We start from the raw sequence: 20181 nt of genomic DNA, 5'->3' as shown, positions 1-20181 counted from the left end.
TTTTTTTTTTGAGACGGAGTCTCGCTCTGTCGCCCAGGCTGGAGTGCAGTGGTCGGATCTCAGCTCACTGCAAGCTCCACCTCCCGGGTTTACGCCATTCTCCTGGCTCAGCCTCCCAAGTAGCTGGGACTACAGGCGCCTGCCACCTCGCCCGGCTAGTTTTTTGTATTTTTTAGTAGAGACGGGGTTTCACCGTGTTAGCCAGGATGGTCTCGATCTCCTGACCTCATGATCCGCCCGTCTCGACCTCCCAAAGTGCTGGGATTACAGGCTTGAGCCACCGCGCCCGGCCTGGAGTTTTTCAAAATGCTTATCCTTGGCCTCTCCCATGTGTCTGTCCTGAGCTGCTTTACTGCTTGGTGGCTGCCTTCTAAGAGTGAGCATCTCACAAGCAGGTGTCTTAAGTGAGCAAAATGGAAGCTGCAGCTTCTTAAACCTGGGAATTAGTAGAGCATTACCCCTGCTGTATTCTATTAGAGGTCAAGCAGTCACTGAAACCATATTCAAGGAGAGGGATCATGCACCTCACCTCTCATCACATTTGGCAGGTCTCTCCAGATGGCAGGTCAGGTCCAGGATGGACACATTGGCCGTGGGAACATAGAAGGCTATGCCAGTGAGCTTCCTACTAAGCTTGGAGATGACATTGTCCACAGCCTTGGCAGCACCAGTAGGTGCAGGCGTGATGTAAAATAATTTTGTGGCCATGTTTTAAAATCATCCCAGTCATGACAGCTGTGCTGTTTATCATGTAATCACATTTTGTTTTTTGAGCTAGTTTTCAATACTCTGTTAGATTACTTAGATTCTTTATTTTTTTGAGGCAGGGTCTCACTCTGTCACCAAGGTTGGAGTGCAGTAGCACAATCTCAGCTCACTGCAGTGTTTGCCTCCCAGGCTCAAGTGATCCTCCCACCTCAGCCTCCCAAGTAGCTGGGACCACAATTGCACACCACCATGCCTGGTGTGTTTTTGGTAAAGACAGGGTTTTACCATGTTGCCCAGGCTGAGTTTTTTTTTTTTTCCCGAGACAGGGTCTCGCTCTGTTAATAGCCCAGGCTGGAATGCAGTGCCATAGTCAGAGCTCACGGCAATGTCTGCCTCCCAGACTTAGGCAATCCTCCCTTCTCAGCCACCTGAGTAGCTGGGACTACAGGTGTGTGCTACCATGCCCAGCTAATTTTTGTATTTTTTGTATTTTTTTGTAGAGGCAGGGTTTTGCCAAGTTGCCCAGGCTGGTTTCAAACTTCTGGCTTCAAGGGATCCTCCGCCTCGGCCTCTCACAGTACTGGGATTACAGGCATGAGCCACCACTTCTGACCTTAGATGCTTAAAGCTTTCTTTTCATTGCTAATATTTTATCCAGGTTTTTTTTTTTTTTTTTCTGTTCTTTTTTTTTTTGGAGACATTGTCTCGCTCTGTCGCCCAGGCTGGAGTGCAGTGGCACGATCTTGGCTTACTGCAAGCTCCGCCTCCTGGGTTCATGCCATTCTCCTGCCCCAGCCTCCCGAGTAGCTGGGACTACAGGCGCTTGCTACCACGCCCGGCTAATTTTTTATATTTTTAGTAGAGACGGGGTTTCGCCGTGTTAGCGAGGATGGTCTTGATCTCCAGACCTAGTGATCCTCCCGCCTCGGCCTCCCAAAGTGCTGGGATTACAGGTGTGAGCCACTGTGCCTGGCCCCCAAAACATTTTTAATTCCTTGAGACTATTCCCATAGTTTCCAGAAGAAAAAGGTATGGGTTGGTTTTAATAGCTACATTCAGTCAGGAAACATTTTAAATTATTAACTATTATACTAGTGGTATGAAATGGATACTAATGTCATTTTTCAGTTTTTTTTTTTTTTTTTTTTTTTTGAGATGGTGTTTCGCTCTTGTCACCCAGGCTGGAGTGCAATGGTGCAATCTTTGCTCAGTGCAACCTCTGCCTCCAGGGTTCAGGTGATTCTCCTGCCTCAGCCTCCTGAGTAGCTGGGATTACAGGCGCATGCCACCATGCCCGGCTAATTTTTGTATTTTTAGTAGTGACTGGGTTTCACCGTGTTGACCAGGCTGGTCTTGAACTCCTGACCTTAGGTGATCCACACACCTCAGCCTCCCAAAAAGCGCTGGGATTACAGGCGTGAGTCACCATAGCCTGGCTAATGTATGCTTTTTAATTTAAAAGAACGCTACATTTGAGAGTTTTGAAACTAATTTATTAGCTTATAGGGTAATGTTATAAGTTAAATACAGGACAGTATCCAAAAGCTGTCCTGTTAATGCATAACAGATAAAGATTTCAGATCTTTTGGGATCTTAGACATAGTAACATTTGATTAATTATTCTATTCCAAACCATGCAACTCCCAGTACTCATCCCATTGTGCACAGGTCATAGGCTGGGGCACTGAGGCAAGGAGGGGGTTTCATGACCACAACATTGTGGTGCTGCCGCAATTTTTTAGGTGACATAGACTGATCCCCAGACACTGCAATCCCACATTCTTCAAAAGTTCAGATGGGTACTCTGTATTTCTCTTTTCCAGTATTCTATCCTCATCCATTCTGGTTGAGGCTCTGGGTGGTCAAGGTAAAAAACACTGCAACCCGTCAGAGAACAGACATGCCTCCATTAGTCTCTCATTAGACCTAACTGCTCTGATACAGGCTGGGATGCAATTTGCTTTGTTTTATTTTTGTAATTACCTCATCTCCCAATCAAGTGTGTGATATGGTATCTTAAACAGAATAAGTACTTATTAAATATTAATTTCCTTGAAATTCAGTTGTTTCTCCACTTCGTCCCTCTGCAGTTTTCTTCTCTTCCTCTTTTTGATCAAGGCCTAGCACTGAAATGACATTATCAGCCTGCCTCTCTGGACTCTCTGTGTCCTCTAGAGAGAATAAGCAGTGAAAGAAGACTTGGCACCAAGGACAGATACTTCTTCAATTTTTCTTAGTTTTTCCCCCCTCAATTTACTGTCAGTAGTGAGGGAGAAATGAAAGCTACACACAGAAGCATTTTGTCATTCATGGGCAGATAGCTTAGGAAGAAAATTGGTCTCCAAGGAAAAGGTTTAAAACAGACAAACAAATGATAAGTACTTGCCAGACCAAACTTAAACCATCATGCAAAGGAGTAATCCTGAAATGACTTGGGATAAATGCCAGCCTTTATTGGATGCTCTTTTAAGTTTTACATATTATAACTTATTTTCAAAATGACGGCAGACAGAAATGACTAAAAGGTTCAGAGCCTGGAATAGTGCATTTTCTACAGCTGTAAGCTATTTAAAATTCTTCTCATGTTACTGTTTGCTATCCAGATGGCTTTCTGGCACTGGTTCAGTTCCTAGATGTGAGAGCTGTTGGTTAGTTACTCACCAGCACCGCCACACACTTGTACAGTTTGGCTCATGACTCACTCTCATTGCAGTTACATGTGGGTACGCTGCTACGCAGTCATTCCTGATTGTCATGATGGTACTTGTAAACAAGAACCAGAATTGATTGGATACCATTTCTAGAAGGAAGATTTGTTGACATTCAAAAGCACCCACCCCAGTTAGTCTGTTGGACCCATCACCACTCATTGGAGTGAGAAACAGAAGCAGTCATCCAGTGAAACTCTTGTCTAAAATATATACTTGGATGATAGGTGCAAAAGTGTATCCAGGGAGCCACAATTATTTGAAGATTTCCTTTACTCCTGTACTGTTACCTAAAATGATGAAAAAACAAAACAAAAAACCCCTGCCTCTTACGAAAGAAGTCATATTGGTGGTAGGAGGTTTGGGAGAGGGTTGCTATCTGAAAGAGACAAACAAGGAGTCTCCTGAGATGCTGGCAGTGTTCTGTTTCTTAACCTGGATAGTGGTTTGCTTTGCAATAGGTATTTGCTTTCCAAAAATTCATTGAACTGTACAGTTACATGTTGGGTATTTTTGTTTATGGGTTATTAGCAAAAGTGTTTAAAAAAGAAATTACTCTCCTCTAATGTAGGAGAATTCCCTTAGTTGTATCTTCAAAGGCTAGAGAAGGTCTCCATATTAATGTATTAGATATTGGTCTTTGATAGTCTTAGGGAAATAATCATTTTTACCTTAAAACGTGGTTATTGACAAACAATGATTGAAATAGCTTGACAATTAGTGATAGTTCCCATGTCCCAAATACTGTTCACTTGAATGGGTTTCAGCAAGGGGTGGAGAGGGTGAGGAGAGAAGACTGTGGGGATAAAATATATTTTTCTTGGAAATATATATATCCATTTGGAATAACTTATCTTGTTGATGTTAGGGGTAAACATAATCGAACATTTAGTTTAGAAAAGAGGAAGGTAGACTAAAAACTATAAATCTGAAGAGTTTTATTAACATTGCTTAATAAAAAAATATGTGTTTGAAAGAAGACCGTTTAATTTTATTTTTTTATTAATTTTTTTCCATTTCAAGGACTTTATTAAGTAGCTTAAAATGGCATATTTTAAAGGGGCTCGCTGTATATTTTGGAATAATAGAGTGATATGACTTTTAAATTTTTTTCATCAGCTCTTTAAGTTTGATGAAATAATACCAATAATGTCCTCCCTCTCCACTGAAATACCAGTGTTATGGATTATATATCTACATTTATCTTTCTGCTTTTTGTTTTTCCTTTGACAGTATCTCACTCTGTCACCCAGGCTGGAGTGCAGAGGCGTAATCTCAACTCACTGCAACCTCTGCCTCCCAAGTTGAAGTGATTCTCCTGCCTTAGCCTCCCAAGTAGTTGGGCACCTAACAACACTCCTAAGTTTTGTATTTTTAGTAGAGACAGGGTTTCACCACGTTGGCCAGGCTGGTCTTGAACTCCTGACCTCAAGTGATCCACACACCTCAGCCTCGCAAAGTGTTGGGATTACAGGCGTGAGCCACTGCACCTGGGCTGTGGTTTAGAAATACTAATGAATACATAGATATTTCGAATAAATAGCTGGGCCTGTAATCCTAGCACTTTGGGAGGCCGAGGCAGGTGGATCTCTTGAGGTTAGGAGTTCGAGACAGCCTCATCAACATGGCAAAAACCCGTCTCTACTAAAATTACAAAATAATTAGCCAGGCATCGTGACAGGCACCTGTAGTCCCAGCTACTTGGGAGGCTGAGGCAGGAGAATCACTTGAACCTGGGAGGCTGAGGTTGCAGTGAGCCAAGATCACGCCACTGCATTCTAGCCTGGACAACAGAGCAAGACTCCATCTCAAAATAAAAAAAATAAAAAAGAGAGAGAGAATAAATAATAAATAGCCGGGTGCTTTGGCTAATGCTTGTAATCCCAACACTTTGGGAGGCCGAAGTGTGAGGATTGCTTGAGTTCAGGAGTTCAAGATCAGCCTGGGGAATATGTAGTGAAACCTTGTCTCTAGTTAAAAAAAAAATCAAAAGAATGATCTGGGAGTGGTGGTGTGTGCTTGCAGTCCTAACTACTCAGGAGGCTGAGGTGGGAGAATTGCTGGAGCCTGGGAGGTCAAGGCTGCAGTGAGCCATGATCATGCAACTGCATTCCAGCCTGAGCAACAGAGTAAGACCCTGTCTCAAAAATAAAATAAAATGAAATGAAATGAAATGATAAAAATTTTATAATTTTATAAAATAGAGAATAAACTGCCAAGTTCTAACCTAAGTCCTTCCTTTGGACCCACTCAAAGTGTCTGGAACAATAGAACTTTAAAAGAGTGTATAGACTGTTTGCCATCATGCAAGGCAAATTGAATAAAAGAAACATTTATTTTATAGTTACATTTGAACTGTATGAGTATCTTTCCTTCCACCCTGAATTGCTGCGCATTAGGTTGTACTTGCAGTTTTTTTCTTTTAACTTTAAACACAATTCTAATTATAATGTGTATATTATTTTATATTTGGATATTTTTCATGTTATTTCTAAACATTGCCACATATTCTTGATAAACTTGATTTTAAATGACTGCACCAAGTGGATGCCATTAGGTGTTTCAGTTAACGTTATTTTAATTTTTTCATATTTCTATATTTTGCTTTATACATGAAACTTTTTCTGTATTCAGGTTTGTAAATAGGTACATTCTAGAACTGGAATTACCAAGTTAGCAGGAATAAACTTTTTCAAGTCTCAGTGCCTATTTGCAAACTTTTTTGTTTTTTTTGAGAGTGAGTCTTGCTCTGTTGCCTATGCTGGAGTGCAGTGCTGCAAATGGGACTCACTGTAGCCTCCACCTTCTGTGCTCAAGAGAAGGAGATCCTCCTGCCTAAGCCTCTCGAGTAGCTGGGACCACAGGCATGTGCCACCACACCCAGCTAATTTTAAAATTTTTGTAGAGATGGGGTCTCACTATGTTGCCCAGGCTGGTGCAGATGTTTTGTAAAAGCCGTTTAGAGTGCCATCTTTGATTTGAGAGGATAAATTTAAATGTCATTTTATTGTGAATGATATGGTATATAACGTTATAGCAATTCTTTAATAATTTGTGGAGTTAACTTTAGAAATAGCTCTTACATATCATTACAGCAATTCAGATTAATTAATCACCTTTAGAAAAGAAAGTTCTAGGGCTGGGCGTGGTGGCTCATGCCTGTAATCCCAGCACTTTGGGAGGCCGAGGCGGGCAGATCACGAGGTCAGGAGATCAAGACCATCCTGGCTAACACAGTGAAATCCCGTCTCTACTAAAAATACAAAAATTTAGCCAGTTGCGGTGGCAGGTCCCTGTAGTCCCAGCTACCCGGGAAGCTGAGGCAGGAGAATGGCATGAACCTGGGAGGTGGAGCTTGCAGTGAGCTGAGATTGCACCACTGCACTCCAGCCTGGGAGACAGAGTGAGACTCCATCTCAAAAAAAAAAGGCAAAAAGAAAATGAAGTTCTGTACTGTTCAGTTTTTAAGTGCCCAGTATAATGCATACTTCACCATAAACACATCAACAGTTGGAGCTGATTTGTTGTCTTTGAGCAATGTGGCAGGTAGGGACCAACGCCCCGATGAATCAAGATCCCATACCTTAAGTTGCCTCTGAATGAAACCTGAAGTTGTGATAGCAAATGTAGTATTTAAAGAAGTAATGTGGCCGGGTGCAGTGGCTCACACCTGTAATCCCAGCACTTTGGGAGGCTGAGGTGGGTGAATCACAAGGTCAGGAGTTCAAGACTAGCCTGGCCAACATGGTGAAACCCCGTCTCTACTAAAAATACAAAAATTAGCTGGGCATGGTGGCGGGCGCCTTAATTCCAGCTTCTTGGGAGGCTGAGGCAGGAGAACTACTTGAACCCGGGAGCCGGAGGTTATAGTGAGCCTAGATTGCGCCACTGCACTCTAACCTGGGTGACAGAGCGAGACTCCGTTTCAAAACAAAAACGAAAGAAGTAATGGTTTTTCTTTTATATTTAAAAAAAAAATTCTGTTTTTCTTTCTTTCTTTCTTTCTTTCTTTTTTTTTTTTTTTGAGACAGAGTCTTGCTCTGTCGCCCAGGCTGGAGTGCAGTGGCACGATCTCGACTCACTGCAAGCTCCACCTAAAATTAGCCCGGCTAATTTTTTGTGTTTTTTAGTAGAGATGGGGTTTCACCATGTTAGCCAGGATGGTCTCAATCTCCTGACCTCGTGATCCACCCGCGTCAGCCTCCCAAAGTGCTGGGATTACAGGCATGAGCCACTGTACCTGGCCAAAAAAAAAAAAAAAAAAAAAATCTCTTTTTAAATATCTCCTTTGATTTTCCAAAGTGGTTTTTGGTTGAATTTGTTCACCTATAGAACAAATATTATGTTGTTTTCTGCTTATCATTAGATTTAAAGAAGTAAGGTCCAGTGGTTCTGCTGGCACATTGGTGGGGAAGTTGAGAACTTTTAAACTCTTTCCTCTTTCTTCCAGTGAACAATTGACAGGATATGGATTATAGTTACAGTTAAAGGGTTTATTGAACTAATTTTCACTGCTGAAGTTCCTGTGCCCTCTGATAGCTTCCTTGAAAAGTTTTCATAGTTTAAAAACTCTGCTTGTCCTCAGCCTTTGATCTCTTGCTTTGATGCTCAAACAGAAGAATGATACAAGACTGAGAATCTTGCCAGGCTAGGTAGGCTTGTGAAGGACGTTTCCTTTAAATACAAAAATAAAAATGAAAAGGGGGAAAAATTATGCTAATTGCTTTGGGAAAAAAATCTGACTTTTGGGTCTGACTCTGTCTCTGTGTATTTCTGGATAATTTACTTAAACTGTCTTAGCTTTAGTTTTCTTATCTTTCAAATGAGTAGGGTCTGTAACTCCTAAGATACTTCCAATGTGAAACTCTGAGTCACTTCTCTCAGGCTGAATTGTTTGTGTGGTCCTGTAACATAAAAGAGTGACTAAGGGAAATAGAAAGCAGAATATATTTTATTTTCAACTTAGTGGCAGTAATTTAATTTCCTTCAAAATATACCTACAAAAGATTTATTGGTTACCAATTGGTTTGTTACCTCATTTTTTAAAAGTAACATGTTACGGTTTTAAGTCTGACAAAACACATGCTATTTTAATTGCAGAACAGCACGTTTTGTGAATATGCCCTCTCAATACTTTTCTTAAAGGGTTGTGCATGAAGCTGTGAAGAGTTACATGTCATCTTATGGAATATCTCTTTGGTAAATTTGTTCCTAAAGGTCTTGAAAACTAAGAGCTAGTTATACTGGGTTTACATTATTCTAATTAGTTAAGGGTCTAGTTTTCTTGACTTAGAGCTTCTTTACCCTTCAAGAATTAGCCAAAAACAACATAGCCAAGTATAGGAAACATCATTCATTGGCAGGTAGAAATGTATACTGTTATGCTCATTACTTTAAAAAATATAGGCTACAATTATATCTGGATAAATTATGGAGGCTCTGTTGCTACTTTGAGAAATAGTAGTGATGGCAGCGGTGGACCGTCTAGAGTGGCTGCTGCCATCACGCCAGTTGCAGCAAGGAGGTGTGGCTGGGGCTGCATGGTCTGTGGAGCTGGTGGGAGCTGGGGAACAAATGGGGACCCCACCCCTTCCAGGTTGGTGGGTGGGAGCTTCCCAGGTGCAGCTTCAGCTACCCAAACTGTGGGTGCAGACCTGGGCCTCCTGCTCTATGGAGCAGGCAGGAGCACACTCCTTGCCCTTGCCCCCCCAGCCCTTCTCTCCCATGCCAATGCAGCTGCCCAACCAGGCATCCCTACACTCCTTAGGGGCCCAGGAAGGCCCACTCTGCCCTCTCAGGCTCAGAAATGCCTGCCTCTACTGTCTGGCTTTTATCTATTGTCAGCACCCAGTCCGACCTTGGAGCAGAGTCAGGGCCAAGCCCAGGTGTTGTCACAGCCCAGCCAGGTGTGCACATGCTCAGGGTAGTGTTGACATGCCAGTCCCCTGCCACCTTGGCCCCCTCCAGGTTTTGGTCACCAATGAGCATAGGAGGGAAGCTGAGAGGAGGCTGAGGGCAGCTTGGCGCTGACCTGTAGGCGGTACCTATAGCCTGGGTGCCATGAACAATAGCAGGAGGCAGACAGGTTTCTGGGTGAAAGTGGGTTGGGTCCTCAGTGAGGCTCCGTCTTCAGGCCAGGGAGGGTCTGAAGGCTAGGGGCCAGGCTGCCAGTTCCATGGACTAGAGTGGGAACTTCTGGTGCCTTTTCCCAGGCCTGCCCATGGCTGCCTGTGTACCAGTTGGCACTTTCTTCCCTTTGAGGCCCATAAAAGCCCCAGGCTCAGCCAGAGCTGAGAAGACATCGGGATACCAGCTGCAAAGAGGAGCTGCCCATTCCAGGGCTTCCTCTTGGTTGAGAGCAGCAGACATCAGGACAACAGGCTGCAGACAGGAGCTACCCACTCCAGGGCTTCCTGTCTGCTGAAGAGCTGCAGAGATGACAGGATGACCTGCCTTCCGAGAGGAGCTACCCATTCCAGGTCCTCCTCTTAGCAGTTGTCACTCAGTAAAGCTCCTCTTTGTCTTGCTCACCCTCCACTTGCCTACATACCTCATTCTTCTGGGGGCAGGACAAGAACTTGGGACCTGCTGATTGAGGCTAAAAGAGCTGTAACACAAGCAGGGCTGTTACATGAACAAGAAACATGCCCCTTGTTCATCACATTGCAGGTGAAGAGAAGAAGAAAAGAGCTCTGGCCCTTTGGGGAGCCCAGACTTGGGAACTCTCTGAGCCAGGACTCTTTGGGGCCCTGGGGTTCCTGGCATCTCCAAGCTTCCACGTGCCACCATGTCCCCCAGTGCCAGCTGTGGAAGCTGCTTGTGGTACACCTGCTCCAGCCATAGCTTCAGGGAGAACTGGTGCCCATACTGGCACCTGGAGCTGCCCGCCCTGCTGCAGCAACTGGCATGTCTGATTTTGCAGGGGCTGGACCCCATACTTGCTCACACACCCGTTGCTGCTCCACACAGTCTCCCTTGGCGGACATGGGATCCACTCCTGCAGTGTGAGTCAAGTGCAGCCTCCTAGGCCGAGTGGGCGGAATGAGCCTAGCAGGCCCCGTCAAAACTAAGGCAAAGGCGCCACTGGCCACAGATGTTTTTGGCCAGAGAAACAACACCCCAAAGATCCTGTAACAGTAGAAATTATTTTAGAGCAGTGGTTCTGAAAGTGGACTGTGTGAAGCCCCCAAAAGATGGTTTTGAAATTTGTTGGGTTATGATTTTGTTCTTGTTGGCACAGTGATTGAGGGAAGTGCTACTGTTAATGTGGTGGATAATCAAACATCCTGCAGTACACTGGACAGTTTTATATAACAAAAAAACATGTCTTACATAAGCAGGATTTTTGAATTTTCTACAAGTATTTATGTATTTGAAAAAGCCTGGTTTTTTTTTGTTTGTTTGTTTCTTTTTTGTTTTTGTGTTTTTTCTTTGATACAGAATCTCTGTCACCCAGGTTGGAGTGCAGTGGCGCTCTCTTGGCTCACTGCAACTTCTGCCTCCCAGATACAAGCAGTTCTCCTGCCTCAGCCTCCCAAGTAGCTGGGATTGCAGGCGTGTACCACCACGCTCGGCTACTTTTTTTTTTGTCTCAAAAAAAAAAAAAGGGAATATTTAATATGACAAAATTGAAAACCATTCTTCTGGAGAATATTTAGCTTAATACTATATATCTCCCTAGAGTGTTTACAAAGTTGGACAGCCAGTCTACCTCAGTTATTAGTAAATTGCTAATGACAATATCAAGGTAGATATGTTTAACCTTGCAGTATTCCCTCTGATGATTTACTCCTGGTTGGGAAAAACATTTCTAGGTCTTTAAACATAATAATACTGCTTTACAGGCATCTTTAGTATGTTGCTGAACCATTAGAATATTTCTGAGTCAATTGATACTTTGAATGTGAGGGTTTTGTCCTTGAAATTGTAAATAAGGGAATTGATTTTGGAGATTGGTGTGATGTTTCTTTGTAAGCGAGGAAGGATTTTTCTATTTTTAAGCTTGGGCAACTGATAAAGGATAAAATTTTTCTTTGTAAACGAGGAAGGATTTTTCTATTTTAAAGCATGGGCAACTGTTAAAGTAAAGGATAAATTTTTTCTTTATGATGCACCTAAAGATAACACAAGAAAGGTACTTAGCCTTTGCAATGTATTTTGCCATTAAAAAAATTTTAAGACATTTAATATGTGAAATATAGCACAGATATAGAAAAGTACATAAAACATAAATGTGTAGCTTAGTGAATTATTCTGAAATGAGTTTCTGTATTATATTCTTTATACTAAATGATTTTCATTCTGTTGCAGCTTGAGAAATGAATAATGGTTATCCCTTTGACATCAAGGGAGTTCCTCAGCCTATTTAAATTTAAGAGAGGATGCCATATCCTGAAAATAGCAGCTTTATAGTCAAACATTAGTTAAAAATATACGTCATTTTCAGAAACACCTATAACATATAAGTGGGATTGCAACACAGTGAGGGTGCCATCTTTAAGTTATAGGCAAGATCCACTTTATGTTCTTCACATGACAGGAGTTTATGTATTTGAGACATGGTAGCATTAGGCAAAGCCTGATCTATGCAACAGAATTTTATATGTTTGTTAATATTTTTACTTTATTCTTTTAAGGAAAGATACATGGGCTACCTGAAATGTAGGTTGAGATTTTGTAAAACCACATGCGAATAGACTTGAATATCTGAGTTAAGTCATTTCAACTTTTTTTCTTTCTCCCCACCCTCTCCCCACTTCGTTTCACTCTTCCTTCCGTCTCACTCCGTTGCCCAGGCTGGAGTGCAGTGGCATGATCACAGCTCATAGCAACCTCAACCTCCTGGGCTCAGGTGATTCTCCCATCTTAGCCTTCCAGGTAGATGGGACTACAGGTGTGTGCCATGTAGTCCCATGCCCAGCTAATTTTTTTTCTTTTTGTTTTTTTGAAGAGAGGGTTTTTGCCATGTTGTCTAGGATGGTCTCAAACTCATGTGCTCAAATGATCCCCCACCTCAGCCTCCCAGAGTGCTGGAATTATAGGCATGAGCACTACACCTGGCTAGTTTTCTTAAGTTAAGGAGTTGTAGGATATGTAGATATATGTGGCATTTTATCTATGTATTGGTAAAATATTTTGATTTCATATAAAAGCGTCACTTGTGGAGGCTGTTTATTGTATTTCTTAGAGTAAGTGCTGAAAGACTACATTGAAGGTTGCGAGGTTCAAGTTTTCCTGTCAAGCATGATTTAAATCACGTTTGTAATATCCAATATAATTGTCCTACTATCAAATTATTTTCTTTTTTGGAGATGAAGTCTTGGTCTGTCATCCAGGCCGGAGTGCAGTGATATCATCTTGGCTCACTGCAACTTCCATCTCTCAGTTTCAAGCAATTCTCCTGCCTCAGCCTCCTGAGTAGCTGGGACCACAAGTGCCCGCCACCATGCCTGGCTAATTTTTGTATTTTTAGTAGAGACAGGTTTTTGCCATGTTGGCCATGCTGGTCTCGAACTCCTGACCTCAAGTGATTCGCCTCCCAAAGTGCTAGTGGGATTATAGGCGTGAGCCACTGTGCCCGGCCTCCTCCTCACAAATTCTGTAGGATTTGTTATTCATTTCTTCATTTAACCATAAGTGATTATTTATTGAGAGCCTAGTATGTACCAGGAGCTACAGAGCTAGAAATAATATGAGACTAGGGAGAGATGAGTACACAGTGAGCTTTAATACATTGTGCTCCAGTGCTGTCACAGATATGTCCTGGGTGCTTGAGACACACAGAGGAATGTCAGGGAAGGTTTCCAGGAATCTAGAAGAATAAGACTTGGTCAGGCAATATGGAGCTGAGGACATCTTAGGGAAAGGGAATAATCTGTTTAAAGTAGGAGGCAGGAGAGAATGTGGGATATGCTGGCAAGTACCAGTGGTTCAGCATGACTAGACTAAGGATCCTGTGTGTTGAATGACAGATTTAGAGAAGAGGAAAGTAGGGGCCCAATCATGAATTCATTCTCATAATTCAATTTGTTTTAAATTAGAGTCTTGCTTTGTTGCCTGTGCTGTTCTCGAGCTCCTGACCTCAAGTAGTTCTTCAGCCTTGGCCTCCCAAAGTGCTAGGATTATAGGCATGAGCTGCCATGCCCTGTCTCATAATTCATTTTATTTTTTATCTTATTTTTTGAGACATAGTCTTACTCTCTTGCCCAGGCTGGAGTGCAGTAGTACAATTAACAGCATACTGTAGCCTCAACCTCCTGGGCTCAAGTGATCCTCCTGCCTTAGCCTCCCTAGTAGCTAGGACCACAGCTGCATGCCACAACTCCTGGCTAATTTTTTTTTTTGGATAGATGAGGTCTCACTATGTGGCCCAGGCTGGTCTTGAGCTCCTGAGCTCAAGCAATCCTCCTGCCTTGGCCTCCCAAAGTGCTGGGATTACAGACATGAGTCACCACTCCTAGCCTCGTAATTCATTTTAGATATAATAATTTCATCAAGACATTTTTGTATCTACCTTAATACATTTTCTCTAATGCTTAGAAGTTTAGAATTTTATGCCTTGGAAGTTGATGCTATAGGATGGGAGTGCTGGTGAGATGCAGTCAGTCTCCTTGAAAAGATTGCTGCCCTGGGCACTATGCTTCAGATGCCTTACCATTTCCAGCCGTCTGGTAAGGGTGAGATCCCAGAGTTTTATTTTTCTAGTTTCATGCTCTTTTATTAGTATTGTATTAATTGGGTGATTTGGTTTCAGTTCTGAGAGTCTTGACAAAAATCTGTGTTGAAGAAGCCAGGGGCATGTACAGGTTTATTATGATTCTAATTCTGTGACAGATGGCTGATGTATCAAAACCCTCCTCAATTTTAAATGCTAACTTTTAGGCTGGGCGCAGTGGCTCATGCCTGTAATCCCAAAACTTTGGGAGGCCAAGGCAGGAAGATCATGAGGTCAGGAGTTCGAGACTAGTCTGACCAACGTGGTGAAACCCCATCTCTACTAAAAATTAAACAATTAGCCGGGTGTGGTGGTGCGCGCCTGTAATCCCAGCTACTCAGGAGGCTGAAGCAGAGAATCGCTTGAACCTGGGAGGCGAAAGTTGCAATGAGATGAGATCACGCCACTACACTCCAGCCTGGGCAACAGAGTGAGACTCCATCTGTAAATACATACATACATGCACACATACAATACATACTAACTTTCGTTTCTCCTCCTAGCTTTTGTTGGCAGCTCTTGGTTAGACATAGTACTTGAGTGACTTGTTCAGTAGCTGGCTTCCACCTCTAGCTTTGCATGGCAGTATTTGAATATATAAACAAAGTATGGTTTTTCTTTTTATTGTTGTGTTTTTTTTTTTTTTTTTTTTTGAGACAGAGTCTCGCTCTGTTGCCCAGGCTGGAGTGCAATGGTGCAATCTCGGCTCTCTGCAACCTCCACCTTCTGGGGTCAAGCTATTCTCCTGCCTCAGCCTCGCTGGTAGCTGGGATTACAGGCACCCACCACCATGCCTGGCTAATTTTTTTGTATTTTTAGTAGAGACAAGGTTTCACCATGTGGCCCAGGCTGGTCTCAAACTCATGGGCTCAAGCAGTCCACTTGATTCGGCTTCCCCAAGTGCTGAGATTATAGGCTAATCTACCCCACCTGGCCCTGCAAAGTGTGGTCTTTATAAGTTAATACAGCATGTTTTCATTCAGCAGATACTTATTTTGAATGCTTATTACTTGCAAGATTGAGAAACTCCTGCACAGAATATTCAAAGGCTGCTCTGAAGTGATTTGCTTAATTTTAGGACTAGCGCCTTAATAACATGTGTAGTGACTGCGTAGTTTTGTTCGTGTTTATGAAAGTTTGTTGGTTAAGAGTTCCTGAGTATAGAGACCTTTCCATTACTGTGGTAAGAAACAGTACTTTAAAAAGCATGCTAACAATACATGAATTCTCTGATCAATCTTAGCATGGCTAAAGGTAAGACCACTAGACATTATATCTCCTCAAGGAGCTTACAATGAATCCATATTTAAATGTTCCATATTATTTCAAAGACAGTTTTTTTTGTTGTTTTTTGGGTTTTTTTTGAGATGGATTTTTGCTATTGTTGCGCAGGCTGGAGTGCAGTGGTGCAATCTCTGCTCAATGCAACCTCTGCCTCTTGGGTTCAGGCGATTCTCCTACCTCAGCCTCCCGAGTAGCTGGGATTCCAGGCATGCGCCACCCTGCCTGGCTAATTTTTTTGTATTTTTAGTAGAGACAGGGTTTCACCACGTCAGTTAGGCTGGTCTCGAACTCCTGACCTCAGGTGATCCATCCGCTTTGGCCTCCCAAAGTACTGGGATTACAGGCGTAAACCACCGTGCCCAGCCCAAAGATAGTTACTTGGTTTTTTTTTTGAGATGAAGTTTCGCTCTGTCGCCCAGGCTGGAGTGCAGTTGCATGATCTCAGCTCACTGCAACCTCTGCCCTCCTGGTTCAAGAGATTCTTGTGTCTCAACCCCCCGAGTAGCTGGGACTACAGGTGTGCACCACCACCCCTGACTAATTTTTGTATTTTTATTTTTTTTGAGATGGAATCTCGCTCTGTTACCAGGCTGGAGTGCAGTGGTGCTGTCTAGGCTCACTGCAACCTCTGCCTCCCAGGTTCAAGCAATTCTCCTGCCTCAGCCTTCTGAGTAGCTGGGATTACAGGTGCCTGCCACCACGCCTGGCTAATTTTTGTATTTTTAGTAGAGATGGGGTTTCACCATATTGGCCAGGCTGGTCTTGAACTCCTGACCTTGTGATCCACCCGCCTTGGCCTCTTTAAGTGCTGAGATTACAGGCGTGAGCCACAGTGCCTGACCAAGATAGTTTTTTATAGTTGGTTTGTTCCAGCTAACATTGCATTTGGCTGTGTCTCCTAAGTGTTTTTTAAATTCTTTAACAGTCCTTCCACCATCTTCTTCCTCCTCCTCTTGTTATTGATCAGCTGGAGAAATCATATCATTTGTTTTATTGAAGATGCCACATTCTCTACTTGACTGATTGCTTCCTTGAAGTATTTAACTTCTTTCTCTGTTTCCTGTAAACTGGCACATAGATCTAAAGACTTGATTAGATCTAAAGACTTGATTAGATTCAAGTTCAGTTTTGTTTTGTGTGAATGGTAAGTACTGACTATTGCATTTCATGAGGAGACACCTAACGTCTGATAGTCCCACTTTTAGTGATGCTAAGATAGATCAGGGGATTCCTGTAGTGTCAACAAGACAGACAGATAGGTTGTAAAGTTTCTTCTCCTTTCACCTTATTATTATTTGTGTCTTTAGCATCCATTAATGATCATTGCCTAGATCTGTTAGTTCATTAGTGGTTGCAAAAAGTGATTTTCTAATTTATTATTCATTTTCCATTTATTAGTGAAAGAACTTCTAAAATTTTTATTTTTATTTTTATTTTTTTGAGATGGGGGTCTCACTTTGTTGTCCAGGCTGGAGTGCAGTGGCACTATTTTAGCTCACTGCAGCCTTGGATTCTTAGGCTCAAGCATTCCACCTCCCTCAGTCTCCCAAGTAGCTGGGACTACAGGCACGCACCACCATGCCTGGCCACTTTTTTGTATTTTTTGTAGAGATAGGGGCTTGTTTGTTACCCAGGCTGGTCTCAAACTCCTGGACTCAAGCGATCCACCCATCTAAGCCTCCCCAAGTAATGGTATTACAGGCATGGGCCACTGTGCCTGGCCTCCTGTCTCTTTTGATATGACACTTTCATTAATTGCATAGTTGTTAAATGAACCTTGATTCACTTAACTTCAGCACTCATGTTCTTCCAATTATTGTTGTTGTATCTTCTTGAAGGAAGCCTTTAAGGAATAGGTAAGACTTAAATGGCACTATTAAAGGGTGCATTTGTTGGGATAGTGCATTTGTTTTGATATGAGGAGTTTTTTCCCCATGTGAACATAGGTCTAGCAGCAGAAAGACAGAAGGCACTGTGACACCAGTCTCGGACTGTAGAGTGATGGGAGAACAAGAAAAACAGGCCAGAGAAATAGCACAAGGGGCCTTGCCATCTGTATTGAGGGATTTGGTGTTTTTAATGCTTATGGGATGGGCCGTGAGGTTGATAGAAAATTGTCCTTGTTGGCTGGGCACGGTGGCTCATGCCTTAATCCCAGCACTTTGGGAGGCCAAGGCAGGCAGATCACGAGGTCAGGAGATCGAGACCATTCTGGCTAACACGGTGAAACCCCATCTCTACTAAAAATACAAAAAAATTAGCCGGGCGTGGTGACGGGCGCCTGTAGTCCTAGCTAAGTGGGAGGCTGAGGCAGGAGAATGGCGTGAACCCAGGTGGCAGAGCTTGCAGTGAGCCGAGATCTCGCCACTGTACTCCAGCCTGGGCGACAGAGCAAGACTGCGTCTCAAAAAAAAAGAAAAAAAGAAAATTATCCTTGTTGAGAGAGGGCCCTCTTGATTGTAATTTTCATTGGAATTTGCAGAGAAAAACTCAGCCTAAGAAGCTGATACTTTCTAAATAAAGTTTGGAGAAAATTAACCTGTTGAGTGGTGGTTAACTAAAATTCTTAGGACCTGTAATCCTTAAGCCTACAGTTTATTCAGATGTCATGTATTTATGTTGAATTTGAATCAATGTGGTGTGTATGTGTGTACATATATGTGTGTGTGTGTGTGTGTATATATATATATATGAATAATTTTTTTCCTTTAGTTGCTGGTATGGATTGGATGATGTACATATATATAATTTGTGCAGTGATAAAAGTGTATTTAAGTAATTTATTTCTGCTGACTTACTCTTGGTTTTTAAAGTGTCACATTATTTAATTGGCCTCCTGTTACATTATTGGCTATATTGAAATCTAAGGACTAATTGTAGATTAGTGGTCTCTATCATATCTTGGTATAAAATTTGGCTGATAGTTGTTTTGCTATCTTTTAATTACTGATTTCTAGGGCCCCGTGGTTATGAATGTGCTTCAGTTTCATAATGCCTCCTGCTATGGCAGACATCCTTGACATCTGGGCGGTGGATTCACAGATAGCATCTGATGGCTCCATACCTGTGGATTTCCTTTTGCCCACTGGGATTTATATCCAGTTGGAGGTACCTCGGGAAGCTACCATTTCTTATATTAAGCAGGTATGTTAATAGGTATATTTTCTGTGTGTTTTAACATACTGTGTCACTTGGGGGAAATATCATTCTATAATAGAAAATGTTAATGTAAATTTTATGTGATAATGATAGTAATGAAGTGATAGTAATTAAGAAAAATTAGCTTACATTAGCTAGTTTGAAATGTTTGGGTTATTTAAACTGTCAAGAAGATTTTCTTCTAAGTTCAAGTCTTTGAAATTACTGTCTTTGAGCTTGTCACACTTTTTAAAAATGTGATTTTTGGTTCATTTTCTCTTGTCTTGTTTTTCTTCTCTTCCCCCTTTCCTTGACTCTTGGGGGAAGTAAGACTTTTCTGCTGTTCACCAGATATTTTTCCCTCAGCTGGCTTGCCTTTTCTGTTGCATTAGTTTTTAAAGTAAATTGACGTGCACCGTTAATTTGTAAAAACCAGCATGTACATGAACTTGTTTTTCTAAACTTTCTAATGTTTTTCAAAAAGCTGAACCCAATGTGAAAATTAGGAGTTGTGGTATTTTTAAGAAAACATATTTATGATATACCCTTGAAAACTCTTGACTTTGGACAAGCCTTGTAACTCCTTTCCGAGCTTCTTCTTCAGAGAGACGGTAATTCTAAAGCAGCATGATCCTTAAAGTAAAAAGAAAATATAGAATTGACTTAAGCATCTCATAGGCTCATGGTGCACCTATTTTTATAGTCACCAGTGACAAGTATGGAGTATTTCACATTAGATTAACCATTTATCTCCTTTTTTATTGTAAAATATACATAACCTAAAATTTACTATTTAGACATTTTTTTTTTTTTTTTTTTTTGAGACGGAGTCTCGCTCTGTCGCCCGGGCTGGAGTGCAGTGGCCGGATCTCAGCTCACTGCAAGCTCCGCCTCCCGAGTTTACGCCATTCTCCTGCCTCAGCCTCCCGAGTAGCTAGGACTACAGGCGCCAGCCACCTCGCCCAGCTAGCTTTTTGTATTTTTTAGTAGAGACGGGGTTTCACCGTGTTAGCCAGGATGGTCTCGAACTCCTGACCTCGTGATCCGCCTGTCTTGGCCTCCCAAAGTGCTGGGATTACAGGCTTGAGCCACCGTGCCCGGCTATTTAGACATTTTTAGGTGTGCATTCACAATGCTGTGCAACCATCACCAGTATCCATTTCTAGCACTTCCCCATCATCCCAAACAGAAACTTCATACCCATAACTGCCCCTTCCCTCAATTTCTGTTTATTTTTATTCTGTTTTCCATCTCTACCAGTTTGCCTATTCTAAGTACTTTATATAAGTGGAAACATACAATAAATAGTTATCCTTTTGTGGTTGGCTCACATAGCATAATGTTTTTAAAGTTCATGTTGTAGCATATATCCTAGTTTCATTCCCTTTTATGGCTGAATAATATTTCATTGTATGTATATGCCACATTTTGTATATTTATCTGTTGATGAACAGTTGGGTTGGCTTCCAGCTTTTGGCTATTGTGAATATTATGTTGCTCTGAACATTGGAGTATAAATGTCTGTTTGAATTCCTGCTTCCAGTTCTCTTGGGTATATACCTAGAAGTGCGATTGTTGGTTCACAGTGGTAACTCTATGTTTTAACTTTTGAGGAAACGCCACACTGTT

General features: G+C 42.1%; 1 protein-coding gene across 3 annotated transcripts in view; it reads left to right on the top strand.

The window, feature by feature from the left end:
- Positions 1–20181, top strand: part of PIK3CB (phosphatidylinositol-4,5-bisphosphate 3-kinase catalytic subunit beta) — a 188863-nt gene that overhangs the window by 57286 nt on the left and 111396 nt on the right. For 2 of the 3 annotated variants that reach the window (XM_023187838.1, XM_023187839.1), the window contains one exon: positions 18372–18558. In XM_023187838.1, coding sequence (XP_023043606.1) covers positions 18388–18558 — 171 coding nt within the window. In that variant the 5' untranslated portion in view covers positions 18372–18387. Of the gene's footprint in view, positions 1–18371; positions 18559–20181 lie in introns of those variants that run through there. The other variant, XM_023187840.1, reaches the window with a different exon arrangement.

The sequence above is a fragment of the Piliocolobus tephrosceles genome, chromosome 2, assembly GCF_002776525.5.
Source record: "Piliocolobus tephrosceles isolate RC106 chromosome 2, ASM277652v3, whole genome shotgun sequence".
NCBI classification, from domain to species: domain Eukaryota; kingdom Metazoa; phylum Chordata; class Mammalia; order Primates; family Cercopithecidae; genus Piliocolobus; species Piliocolobus tephrosceles.
The sequence above is the reverse complement of the archived record's forward strand: the minus strand, read 5'-3'. Positions and strand labels throughout refer to the sequence as shown.